General features: G+C 46.5%; 1 protein-coding gene across 1 annotated transcript; it reads left to right on the forward strand.

The window, feature by feature from the left end:
• The first annotated feature begins 3,403 nt into the window (after positions 1 to 3,403).
• Positions 3,404 to 10,191, forward strand: SET (SET nuclear proto-oncogene). Its single transcript, XM_072352532.1, has 8 exons — positions 3,404 to 3,626; positions 4,883 to 4,940; positions 5,871 to 6,013; positions 6,480 to 6,583; positions 6,743 to 6,856; positions 7,885 to 8,055; positions 8,151 to 8,297; positions 9,215 to 10,191. The coding sequence occupies exons 1-8, from the start codon at positions 3,554 to 3,556 to the stop codon at positions 9,236 to 9,238; spliced, it is 834 nt and encodes a 277-aa protein (XP_072208633.1). The 5' UTR covers positions 3,404 to 3,553; the 3' UTR covers positions 9,239 to 10,191.
• The last annotated feature ends 3,630 nt before the right edge of the window (positions 10,192 to 13,821 follow it).

Raw genomic sequence — 13,821 nt, forward strand, 5'->3', positions numbered from 1 at the left:
GCACATTTTCTGGCTTCATTTGCCAAATCAAGGGTCCGTGTTTAATAGGTACAGCTGACGTTACAAAAACTAGGCGCGATTACCAGCTACGTCTCTGTCTTATAGTAATGTATCTATCTAAAGAAATATTGGGAGATCAGAACTCCTGCATCAGAGAGGAGACCGTCTTTATGAATAGGCCGTTTATTCCATTCTTGAGAACGACAAGCAACTACCACTGCAGACCATGTAAACTGTCAGGCTATCAGTCCCTATCAGGTGCTGCCAGCACCCCCCAGACGTTCATATATACACAGAGGCAAACAAACATGAGTTTTCTTCACTTATCTGGGAGCCACTGCCACCATGAAGGCTGTGAAGATCTGACTCCTCTGTGTGACTCCAGCTGGGAAGATAGCACAGACAGTCCTGCAACTTCAGCCATAGAACCTGAAGTTCAGAGTAGAGCAGGAATACAAACTGTAACACCAGTGGAAAAAAGCTACTTGTGATACAGGCAGCAGAGCTACTTGGATGGGGGAAAAAGTGTTACTTTTCTATTAGATTTGATGCAATATATACATATATAGAAGGGGAGGGGAGGAGGACACCGTATCCTCCAAATGCATTAACATATCTCCTGTTTCACTCGATTGTAACTGTACATTTTAATCCCTCAATAGTTATTCAAGGACTGAAACTGCCTGAGGTGTTAATTACAGATAATGACAAACATTAGATAGCAGTGAAGGGAACTGACTGAATATTTATCAATTACAAAACAAGTTTTTCTAAGTGGGCTGTTTGTTTGTAGTGTTATCACGAAATTAAGCATAGTCTTATGTCTGAACATCATATCTAACTTCTGGAAAGCCTCCTGTAACAGCAGATAACTCAAGGAACTTTATCACCTAGATGCCATTTTCCTTCCTTTCTAATGGAACTACATGGGCTTTAGGATCCCTACCGAGAGGAACAGTTTCAGACTGGGTTGGGAATTGTGCTGCTTGCTTTTCCACAAATCCTTGAGCCGTGTTCCTCCTGAGCACACGTGCTGACAATGCAGCAAGAACAAACAGTAAATCAATTCAGCAGCAACAGCCGCTGGGTGCTCTGCTCTCATCCTTGCTTCTCAACAACTACTCTAACTCAGAGGCTTCGTTTTATTTCATTACGTCTCTATAAAGCAATGAAGGGAGTGCAGGGAAGGCATCATTCTGTGAGCTGCTGTCAAACTGTTTGAGCCCAGCCCCAGAAGGATGTAAGCACCTGTTGTTCGGAGACCTGTTATGAATTAAACCCAAAAGTCAGATTGCAGCTGAACCGAAAGCGAGGTTCTCCTTTGAAAAGCAGAAAAGACAGGCTGTAAAAACAACTGGTCAGTTTGGGTGAGAGGGTATATGTACGTCATTGGAACTGACGGATCGTGCTTCAGCAATACAGGCTGCTTGATGTGTGGAAGAAGTAGTAGGGAGTAAGCACGTGTCCCTCTGATCGTCACAGAACTGGCTTTCAATTATGCAGCCTACATTAACTGAACAGAACTGGCTTTCAGTTATACAGCCACATCAAACTGTGGACCCTGAAAGACCAATCTGGAACAGAATAGTATATCACAAGTGAAAAAAGGGAGGGAAAAGGCAAACATACACAGTTGCATAGCGAAGAGATTAAATGAAAACAGAAGAAAGAAAATCATGCTCGCACCTGAGCTTACCTTTACCTTGTCTGAATGTGAAAACATCCATGTTAATCAATCCTGGGAGACACAGACAGAGCAGGAGAGAAGCCTTGTTGCTGTGTCGGGCATCAGGAAGGCCTTGAGACCACCCTCAGGAGAAGTCGTGGATCATCTTGCATTAAGCTGTGATGCTTTGTTGCTTTGTCTAGCACAGATGGCAGCTCCTCTCCCGTCTGCATAGGGAAGCACAGCGCACACGGTGGTGGTGCCACAGCAGTTGTGGGTGGCAGTGGGAGCAGCCATAGCCGGCAGGAAGTGACAGCAAGGAACAAAACCTTGGGGTTTGGAAGCAACAGGTGTGAGTGGGGATTGGGATACGAGGGGGGCCTCTGAGGAGGCAGGAGCTGATCCAGGCCTTGTTGGCTAAGCACATTGGAAGGGCAACTTGAGGAGGAGGCAAAGGAAAGGAAAGGGAGGCAGGGAGAATGTGAGAATGTTGTGTGACTGGAAAGCAAACCACAACGGGCAAGTTTCTGCTTAATGAAAGCTGTGTCTGTTTCTTAGCTTGATCTGCATCACAATATTCATTTGCAAGCAATATGCTGCATTTTTGGTAGAAAAGAGCTGCTCAGCTGTTACTTTAAGAGCAAAACAGGGCTCACTGTAGCTGCGAGGCTGCACTGAGCTCTTCCACAACAGGTGGAAAGGGACAAAAAGGGTTATTTAAAGGCCGCTTGCCCTGGTTGCAGTGGCAGGTGTGCTGGCAGGCGCTGGGGCTCAGTGACCTTCTAGGGCTGCGCTCCCACTGCAATGGAGTGGGCTGGATGTGACTGACAGGGCCTCTGTGTCCTCGGAACACAACGGCTGGCCTTCTCTGAGTCATCTTCCAGCCAGAGCCGGCAGCGCAGAGGCAGCGGCCGCCATGTCTGAGCACCGTCCGCCAGGCAGTACGGGAGCTGCCGGTGCCGGGCCAGCACGGCCACCTCAGGCATGGAAGCTGCGAGGACCGTCACGGGTGGCAAACCGTCACACGGCCGTATTTCCTCAGCCAGCCCCTCGTGACGGCGGGACCCTCCCGCCACAGACGGCGCCTCCACGCGGGGCGGCGCTGAGGAGAAGCGCGCGCTTCGAGCGCGGCGCTCACGGTGAAGGTGCGCGGCCACGTGCGCCGGGTGACGGCAACGGCGGCGCGCACGCATGCGCACATCGCCCCCAGCCGCTCCTCAGACGCACACCTGAGCGCGCCGCCGCCCTTCTCGCCCCCCCTCCTTCTCCCTCCTCCTTCTCCCGCCTCCCGCGCCGTCCTCTGTGTCTCCGCGCCGAGCCCCGCCTCACGAGAGCGCCCGGCGCGGCCAATGGGCGCCCAGCATGGGGTGCTCGGCGGGGGCGGGGCTCGGGAGGAGCCTGTCTGCGGCTGCGCGCTGTGCCGCCCGCGGCGGGAGGCGGGATCGGCGCTTGCGCGCGGCGGCGCGCTCTTCCCCTCTAGAGGAGCGGAGCGGAACGCGCCTGCGCCCTTTGCCGCCCGCCGCGCAGCGCCCGGGAGGGGGCCGAGGTGCGCCTGCGCGTTGCGGCCTACGTTCCCCCCCCGTGCCCCGGAGGGGGGGGTTGCTGCGCATGCGCTCCGCGCCGCCCGCCCCTCGCCAGCAGCAGCAGCAGGAGGAGGAGGAGGAGGAGGCGGTGGCGGCGATTCTGGCCGAGGGGAGCGCGAGGCGTTGCGAGCGCCGCTGCCGCCCCCTGTGATCCGGGAGCCCCAGGTCCGGGCGGAGGAGGCGGCGGAGGGCGGCAGCGCGGCGGCAGCAGAGCGGCAGCAGGAGGAGTCTGCGCGCGGCCCCCCCCCCCTCAGCCCCGCTACAGCCCCCTCCCTCCCTGCGCGCTCCGCTCCGCACCATCACCATGTCGGCGCCGGCGGCCAAAGTCAGTAAGAAGGAGCTCAACTCCAACCACGATGGGGCCGACGAGACCTCAGGTGAGACCGCGCCGGGGGCGGGAAGGGAATGGCGGCCTCCGGCTCGCGCCGCCCGCCATTTTCCCCGAGCGCACGGGCCGCGGCCGGGCCGGAGGCGGGAAGAGCGCGGGGCCGGCCGGGCGGATGTGCAGGCCCCGGCGGCGGCAGGAGGAGGCCATGTTAGCGCCCTTTTGTCTCCGCTCCCGGCCCGGCCTCCTTCCCCGCGGGCGCAGGCGGGGCCGGCCGGGGGAGCGCTGCGGCCTCGGCGGAGCGGCGGGACCCCCCCGCCCCCCCCCCCCCTTTCAGCCCCCAGCCAGCTCTCCCCTCCCTCCCGGAGCGGCAGCCGCGGCGCCTCATTGTGCTCCGCCGCCATGATGCTCGGCCGCCTCCCGCTCTCGGCGCCGCTCTACCGCGTGGTGCCGCTCCGCCGCGCGGGGATGGAGCGGCGCCGCCGCGGAGCCACGCGGTCCTCGGCCGAGCGAACCGCCCGCGCCTCCCCACGTGCGGCGGCTCCGCGCTTCTAAAGGCCGCCGCCGCGCCGCGGCTTTCCTCCCGTGTGCCGCCGCCGGGGGAAGGGCGCCGCGCTCTCCTTCCTCCCAGCCCGCCGCACGCTGCGGTCACACACGTGCTTCTTTTCGGGCAGAGCTGAGCCGTGCGGGAGGCGCTGAGCGCGCCGCGCCGGCCCCTTCGCGCTGCCGCTCATTCATCCCCGGGCGCGGTGGGTAACCGGGCGGCCTGTAACCGAGAGCTGTGCCGGACGGGTCCGAGGGCACTCGGTGATGAGAACTGACCCGACCGAGCGTGACCTCGGAGTCGTGTCCTCCGAACCGACCCATCGTTGTGCCTGTCGGCTTTTAGAAGGCACAGCGCTCCCAGCTGGGCCATTTCCATCGATATTTCTGTCCCTTCAGAATTACTGAATGCACGTCCCTTGAAATCTATTGGTCTGAGGCTTGCAGCTCCGTAGTGAAATCGTTAGTATCTCTCCCCATTCACTTACTGCCTGCAGTGGTTCCTAAAAGCATATTGAGGAATTTGAGCTGTGATTTTTGGAGGTAAACTTGTGAGGAGTCCCATTTCTGGGAACTTTGTGGCACTTCAGCCGTACCTCACCATAAAGGAGGTGAAACTCAAAGGCCTGGTAGTGCTTAAGGCACCAAATAGGAATGCCTGTGATTCTGCAGTCGGTCACTGGAAAAGGTCTGAAGAGAAAACGCAAAGTGGTTCCTCAGGTTCAAGAATTGAGGGATTTTGATGCATTTTCATTTATTTTTCAGAAAAAGAGCAACAGGAAGCAATTGAACACATTGATGAAGTACAGAATGAAATAGACAGGTAAACATTACAAAGCTTTCATTTTTCTTTAGCAGAAAGTAAGAGCTTTCAAAGAATAAAAACGTTCCGTGAAGTGCTTGACAGTGGTTCCCAGTCCCTTCAGATTCCCCCCATGGGTTTTGTTGTGTTTAACAATTACTGGTGTATGACCAACATGTGGAAGAAGTGCCTCCATTTCTTGGTTACCAGTTTTGAACTGGTAATATACAACTTGTGTTTGTATTTCTAAATTCACTGTGATAGCTTAGAGGTTTATTGCTTACTGCTTGTTAACGCGTGTGCCGTTTTGCAGAAGTATCCTCATGCTTTTAAGCAGTGAGGTTGAACTGATAGCTTTATTGTAAGTATTTGTTATCCTGCCGTTGTGTGTTTGTAGCTAGAAAACTTCACTGCAAATTTAGTTTAACTTCCCCAGGCAGTGGGGGTTTCTGTGTCTATTTATCTGGGTCTCATCTGCATGCACACAGTCCTGCTAAGAGTGCAGATGATCACTCAGGCTTGGGCTGTGTGGAACAGTTGTGGTTTCAGGGCTCTGTCTTTTACGAAGCCAATTAAGTCTTATGACTGCTGATGTGGGGTCCAAAGTTGCTTTCCTATAGTCATGCTTACCTGCCCCGAAATGATACATGGCAGGTGATAGTGTTATGCAGTACGCATCAACAGGTGTCTTGCCAACAAAGCATGTAAGGCGTCGAATACTACTTCATGTTGCCTCTCATGTAATGCTGCAAAGCATAAAATATGCTTAGAATGCTCGATTAAGATGTGCGTGGTTACTTATGGTAGGGTGTTTCTTACCAGGTTTGAGCCTCTGTTTTATATTTGAGCTTCTGACTGCTGTAATGAAGCTTGTTCAGTTTGCTGCTAAACTGCTGGTGATGCATCTTTAAGTTTTCTCTCGTGAGGTTAGCTTGGTTCTTTGTATTACAGACTGAATGAACAAGCCAGTGAGGAAATCTTGAAAGTAGAACAGAAATACAACAAACTCCGCCAACCATTCTTCCAGAAGAGGTCAGAATTGATCGCCAAAATCCCAAATTTCTGGGTAACAACATTTGTCAACCACCCGCAAGGTATATTGCTCATAGCCCTCTGTTTCCATACATTCAATGCTTCCTTGCTTGTAATGTGAGGCTCTTGTAGTTCTGAGTGTTTTCTAGCAGTGCTACTGGGCATGCACTTACACAGAAGCCCGCTTCATATGCAAACTCTTCCTTTTGTCGCAGGGCACATTTTATAAACTTTTTGGCTCTTGCATTTGTTAACCGAAGGAACATGTTGGTCACTAGAATTCCGTGGCAATTTTCTTCCTGTATTTTAAATGACCAGTTTCATACTTTCCTCAAGCGATCGGCCCCTTTAAAGAAAATACAGCTGCTAATAGTCTGTTCTCTGGCTTCTGTCTCAAAAAACGGGCCACAAGAAGTTGGCTCAAACATGTTGCTTTTCTGATCTTATGCAGTGTAAATTTCCTATATTTCATGTCCATGACATACGTTGAACAGCTTTGTTAACTTGGTATTCCTAATTCTACCTTAGTATCTGCACTGCTGGGAGAAGAAGACGAAGAGGCACTGCATTATTTGACCAGAGTTGAGGTGACAGAATTTGAAGACATCAAATCAGGTTACAGAATAGATTTTGTAAGTACTTTGAGTCTTCCTTTGCTTGTGACTGTGTAGTCTTGTATGGGGTTGTAATTGGTAACTTAATCTTTTCAGTTGTCTATTTAGTCCCAGATTTGACTTGGCACGATATGATTACAATCTGTGAGTTGTAACTCTTTGCTTTCAACTCTGCAGTATTTTGATGAGAATCCATACTTTGAAAATAAAGTTCTCTCCAAAGAGTTCCACCTGAATGAAAGCGGAGACCCATCTTCAAAATCTACTGAGATCAAATGGAAATCTGGAAAGGTGTGTAAGTGTGTCTGGGAGAAGCAATAGCTGCTGTGATACCATCATTTGCATTTCTGTTCCTTTGACTTCTTTTCAGAACTGCAGCTGTCTCTTCCTCTTTTCTATGACATGTAGTTCATGCTTTGCAACGCTTGCTTGGAGATACGTAGTTCATTCTCCATCCTGTACAGTAGCTCAACTGAGCAGAAATTACAGTTTTAGTCTGAAGTAGCTGAATGGTCTTTAAAATACACCACGGCATTGATGTGAACTTTGGTATAGTTCTTCATTGAAATAATACCAGCCTATAAATGCTAGGATTCTATCAAGAAAACAGACATTGGAAGTTTTGAGTTACCTTCTAACCAAAGAAAGAGTGGGTTAAATACAAGATAGTTGCATTCTTTTCAAACTTAGGCATCAGGTTGTTGCAAACTTAAAAAGCATTTGGGCTGATGTGGTGGATGGATGTTGTTGTGACCATACATTTCTGCGGTGTGTGCGTTTTTAATTGCTTATCACAAAGAATGTCCTGAAGACTTCAAAGCAGAGCATGTTAAGATAAGAACACCAGGCAGGTCTGCATCTCAGTGTTAAGTTAAAGACAGCTTCCAAGTGTGGAGACTGAACTTAAGCTGCGTGTTGATGTGGTAGTTGTAGCATTGAGCTGCAATCACAACAACTCTAGAGCAGTATTAAGCTATTTTAAGTTTGGCATTCCAGTAAACACTTGTTTACTTCCCATGACAGGGAGGCATAAAGGAAGTGCACGTTCTCGTGTATCTGCAGTGTGTCAATGGAGTCATTAGAAGAAGCGAGTAGGCTTGCTGCTGAGTGATACCTTTTGCTATGAATCTCTATGGTTCCAAACATTCATTTTAAGATTCTTTCCCTGAAAGGTGGAGTGAATGACATATTTAGGTTATTTAGACAAGCATGTTTCTACCTGGTGCTCATGTTTTTACTTTTTTGTGGGGGGGAGGGAGGGAGGGGAACACACAAAAGTGTAAAAATGTATTGAGAGAACTTGTTAATTTTGTTTTCAGGATCTGACAAAACGTTCAAGCCAGACACAGAACAAAGCCAGTAGGAAGAGGCAGCATGAAGAACCAGAAAGTTTCTTTACCTGGTTCACTGATCACTCTGATGCAGGTGCAGATGAACTAGGGGAGGTCATCAAGGACGACATCTGGCCAAATCCATTACAGTACTACTTGGTAAGGATAGCGCTGTGCTGTCCATCGATACCCGCAGAAGCGCTGTGCGGGTAAAAGTGAAGTTGATCATTGTAGTTATTGTATGTGTCTTTAAGGTTCCTGATATGGATGATGAAGAAGGGGAGGGAGAGGAAGACGATGATGATGATGAAGAGGAAGAAGGATTGGAGGATATTGATGAAGAAGGAGATGAAGATGAGGGAGAAGAAGATGAAGATGATGATGAGGGAGAGGAAGGAGAGGTGAGCACTCAGCTTTTACCTGTTCCCTCTCTTTGATCTATGGGAATCAAATCAGTTTAAAAGAGGGACTTTCTTGTGAGAATATTGAGCCATTGGTGTAAAGGTAATTTTCTGTACAGCCACTGACAAAGTTTTAGAAGGAGAGAAGCAGGACTATGACTGCTTTCACTTACAGTATTTGTGCTGTGGTAAGTACGTTTGTGTATCTGAGTGTGCAGATAACCTAGTTTGAGTGAACCTGCAAGGAAAGCGCTCTGGATGAATTAGATATTAGTATCTGCTCTAGCTTAATCAAATCATTAATTAGCGAGCATTACAGCAACACTTTACTTGTAAATAGCTTTTGTTGATGCATCCAGTTCTGTAACTCTTGCCTCTTGGTTCATTTTGGCTTATTGGAACTTGTTGAGTTCAGGGATTAAGTTTTGCTTAGTGGCAAGTGGGATTCTGGAGACAGCACTCAGGGTGTTGGCAAGTTGAAACTGACTGCTTGTTTCTGGTTACTGAGGCAGGAGGAATGCTGTGAGTAGCAGGCACTGTATGCTGAGTAATGGGCAGTAACCTAGAACGTTAGAGTCTGAAAGTTGCAGAATTTTGCTCTTTTGATTTGAAAAGGAAACAGCAAAGAATTAATTCCCTTTCTAAATAATGAATGTCAGTGATTGTAAGTCACGATACCTTCTTCAGAACTGTTTTTTCAGCGGGACATACAGTGCTGCCTGACCTCTGTGTAGATGCGTAACTCACAAGTGTCCCTGTTAGTGAAGGGAGACGGATGATCACACAGTGCTATGAGTAATGCTGCAGGACTGGAGGCTTCAGGGTAGCAAAACATTCTGGTTACCGCACTTGAAAGTTGATGCGATCTGGAGTTTAGCGATTAGATTTTTTTTTAATTGTTGTTTATCTTTCAACAGGAGGATGAAGGAGAAGATGACTAATTGAACACTGATGGATTCCAAATTCCCTTTTTACCTTTTTAATTTTTCTCCAGTCCCTGGGAGCAAGTTGCTGTCTTTTTTTTCTTGTGCTCAGTCTCCTTGTTCTCTTGAGGTCTCTTTTTCTCTCCTCTACACCATGGTTCACAATTTAATTTGGGGGAAATACCTTGAGCAGAAGGTGGAGAAGTGGAGAAGAATCTACCGGTTTCTGTTTCAAGTTCATTTTTATCCCTTTCTGTCTCAAAACAAAAAAAACTGTTTATGGAATCAACACACCATATTCTGTGGGAAAAAAGAAAACCTTCTGCTCCCTTCACTCTGCTGGAAGCTGAAGAGTGCTAGGCCCCTGTGTAGTAGTGCATAGAATCTAGCTTTTTTCCTTCTTTCTCTGTATATTGGGCTCAGAGATTACACTGTGTCTCTATGTGAATATGGACAGTTAGCATTTACCAACATGTATCTGTCTACTTTCTCTTGTTTAAAAAAAAAAAGAAAAAGCTAAAAAAAAAAAATAAATAAAAAAATGGGGTTATAGAAGGTCAGCCTGGGGTGGGTTTCGGATGTGTGGGTGGGGTAAGTGGGCATTTTGACAACATGGCTTCTTCTCCTTTGGCATGTTTAATTGTGATGTTTAACAAACATCCTTGCAGTTTAAGATGACACTTTTAAAATAAAATCTTCTCCTAATGATGACTTTGAGCCCTGCCACTTGATGGAGAATCAGCAGAACCTGTAGGATCTTATTTGGAATTGACATTCTCTATTGTAATTTTGTTCTTGTTTATTTTTAAATTCTTTTTTTTTTTTTGTTTTGTTTTGTTTTTTGGGGTTTTTTTTGTTTTGTTTTTGTTTTTGTTTTTTTTTTGTTTCACTGGAAAGGAAAGAAAGATGCTCAGTTTTAAACGTTAAAGTGTACAAGTTGCTTTGTTACAATAAAACTAAATGTGTACACAAAGGGGCTGGTTGGTCTTCACTGAAAGAAACAGTTGTAATATTCTGTTTTGGACCTGCACGTAGTTTGGTGGCATTTTTGGGGGCGTTTGGTCAGTGTTTCTGTAGTGCAATGCAACCCTGTGGTTCCATGGACTGATAGTTCAGGTTCCGTTATGGCAGTACTTGGGAAGTGCTCCGTCTGGCAGTTTCTGCTGTGCACTCCGTATCTTGAATTATGTGGCAGCCATAAGCTGAGGCTGTAGTGCGTATGTTTGCCTTGTATGAAGATCAAGTGTATGTTCATGTTCTGCAAAACTAAAAAGCACTTGACTCAGCTGTTCTAGTAGTAACTCGGAGTGCTGTACCTGCAGTAGATCAGTTTGCATGAGAAGACTGTGCAAACTCAGAGTAAAAAGATGGGATGGGCTCTAGGGAGATTTGTTGTGGTTCTGGATATTGTGTTCAGGTGAAAATAAATAGAGCAAGGAAACTCTTTGGGTTACTTCAGTTATCAAGATTCCTTGGAGCTTTTGTACAAAGGAGCTGCTGCTTACTGCTTTCTCTCCTTGGTAGCAGCATGTAAATATGCTTTAGAGACACTTTTCCCCCCCCACGTTAAGAGATTGTGTTTGAATGGCTTGTAATGATTTCACATGGAGGTTGTTGGTATTTCACAAAGTGTAATGAAAGTTGTTTTAACATGCTGTGCTTTTGAAATATTTAAAGGATTGTATTAGCTAATCTGAAATTCAAACAGCTAGATCTCTTTGGATGTGTAGAGGAGACTGTCTTCTGGGAAGACTTGCTCTTATATTCTCTGATTCCTTTTCCTCACAGAATTTGCTGTAATCAAATTCTTTTTTTCTTTTTAATGCTAAAGAATACACTTAGCAGAGCAAGATTCATCTGCTTGAGACATGCCCAGATAACATAGGAAAGGGGGGAGTATTCTATAAGCGTTGGGTCCATCTCGGATTCAGTCCGGTTACCGGAGGCAACACAACATCCCGTCTGCATGCGATCAGTGCAAAACAAGACCATCTACTTTATTCCATCTCAACAAAAGCTTCTGCTCAAGTCTTGCTGCTTGCGAAGCAAATGAAAATGTCAACTGTAAAGGTTTTTTTTTGCAATCTAGAGAGAAAACAAATGAAAATTAAGAAGCCTATACTTTTTTTGTTAGATTCCTTTTGCTATAAGATAGAAGTCCAGTGCCTGTTGTGGTGACGGGTTGATGTGCTATTATTACTTGCCCTGATGCCTCACAAATGTTAATTTTTATGTCATCCTCATTGATTGTAGATCTTCAAGGGAAAGAATCTAGCTAGTCTTAATGTAATGCTTTGTGGGGGAAAAAACAACCGTGCCATTGTTGCTAACGTGTCTGTTACTATCAGAAAACCTCTAAGAACTGTTCTGAAAAGTCAAAATGCCGTGAGCAGGAAATGGAAAGTCTGGATATTCCAATGCTTCTTTCAAGGTTTCCTTATCCATTTACATGTGGATTCTACAGGATGACAAAACATTCTTGCTGCTGTTCTGATGCTGATTTTCCTGTGAAACAGAAGGGTTTACTACTGGCAACAGCTGAAGAGTAAACTGATGCACTGAGAAAGTAAACCATATTGAAGTGTAATCTTCAATACTATTTTCTAACTATAGAAGTGAATAGGGAGTAACGCCAACACTGAAGAAATACTGCAGGTGGGCATCATGCGCTCTGACTGTTGACATGATGTCTAATTTGACTGAGTATAAGTAACGGGTGCCCATTTTTACTTGATTTAATCTGTATGCATTAAAAAAAAATAAGCATTTAGAGGTAATGTCCACCATGGATAGGAATGGGAGATTAATTTCTATTAAGCATCTGTATCTCTTGTTAATTCTCCAGTGCTGCTTGAGCTCCTCACATGCAGTTGATCCTACTGAGTGAAACTTGTCACGGGTGGAAGCTGAATTTAGGCTTTATGGCTTGAATTTCCAGGGTTAAAATGTGGAATTTGTGGCAATTTAAAGTTACTGTACTTAAATGACTTAAACGACTTGAAGGTTATTTTAAGCTTGAAATTTAATTGCTATAAAATGGAATCTCTCGTCTGTAATTTCTAGTGCCAAAAGAAAGCAAATGTGTGTAAATAGTCAGGTTTTTTAACATGTATGCCTATTCATAGTTGTCAATACAGGTTTTGTCCCTGTAAACAAGCGTTATCTGGATCGATTTCTCAGTCATTCATGCCATTTGTTTGAACCTGTAAGCTTCTCTCTGTACCACTTCAGAACAGGTGCATAATGGTCGCACTTTGTTTATCTGATGCTGTTCCTGAATTTTGAAGCCATGTCTTATTTTTTTTTCCTTTTTTTTTTTCTTTTCCAAAAGAAAACCTGAAATCACTTCTGATGTACCTTCAAGCTATCCTTCTATTGGAAGGAATTAAAGAACCTTTAACTGTAACTTGATGTTACCATTTCTAAGAGTCTTCTTCAAAAGAATCAGCTATTAGTCCCAATCTGTGTTGCTGGGTGGAGGTTGTATGCTCACTTCTATGGACTGCAGGTGCCCAGTGTGGTAGAGGTGTGGAAACAAGTGACCCTCGAACCAGAAGCTTGCTTTTGTAGGGGAGCAAATCTTTGCTTAATCTCTTGCTCTCCTCCTAGATTAAAATACAATTTTCTAAAGCTTTTCTTTTGATCCCACATCTCTGAGTGACTGTGCTCTATGGTGGAGGGAGTCCTGTAAGACCCAGCACCCAAAGTAGCATCATGGTGCAGCAGTGACCTTGCTGCTACTCAGAGCATTTCAGTAGTGACATTTCCTGGGAGACAGAGAGGTGAACAGAAGGGACAGCTGGACCAGGCCAGGGCCACCCCTGAGGGGGGAGGCAGAGGGCTGCCAGCACAGCCAGACCCTCTTGGCCTTTGGGCATACACTGCTGTGAGGGTTGGCTACTGCCAGCCCCATTCCTCCTGCCTTGCAGGACTCGTTCAGCCAAGTAAACCTTGTCCAACCCTTACAGCTCCCCAGGCTCCACGCACTGATGCCCAACCTCACAGGGAGGGTAAAGGACTGAAAAGAGGAAGCCCCTCTCCAGGCCCCCAGCACAGCAGTGGGCAGACCAACCTCTGCAGCTCACTGAGCTAAACCGCTTCAATCCCTACACAGGGATTGTACACCACACCTATGAAACTCCAAAGCCAACCAATCCATCTTTTCCCTTCCTAATATTTCCACTGAATGAAGAGTCTAATTAAAATCATTCCTTAAACGCTAAACAGAGCCTGGCCTACGTTACAAATTGCAAGCGAGTTCCAGAAGGGTTTATATTAATCTAATGCACTCGCTTTATTAACAACAGGAGCACCTTCAAAGGTTTTATAGAAGTCTAAGGCTTCATTAATCCAACTTGATTAAGCTAGATTTAAATTTTACCAGAAAATGTGATTTCCTTATACTAATTATTCACTTGTAGACTATTTACAAAGGGCTCATTGTAGGAAAAAAACGGCTCTAATTAAATAAAAGGAAAGCATTCTGTTTATTAGCCTATTTCTAAGTGCGTATGTGGGAATACTACCAACTCAGGATGACTCCAGGGCTGAATAAACACATTAGTGCAAAAATAATACGCGGTGCTGCTGAGGAGGGATCT

Source organism: Excalfactoria chinensis, chromosome 18, assembly GCF_039878825.1.
Source record: "Excalfactoria chinensis isolate bCotChi1 chromosome 18, bCotChi1.hap2, whole genome shotgun sequence".
Taxonomy (NCBI): Eukaryota; Metazoa; Chordata; class Aves; order Galliformes; family Phasianidae; genus Excalfactoria; species Excalfactoria chinensis.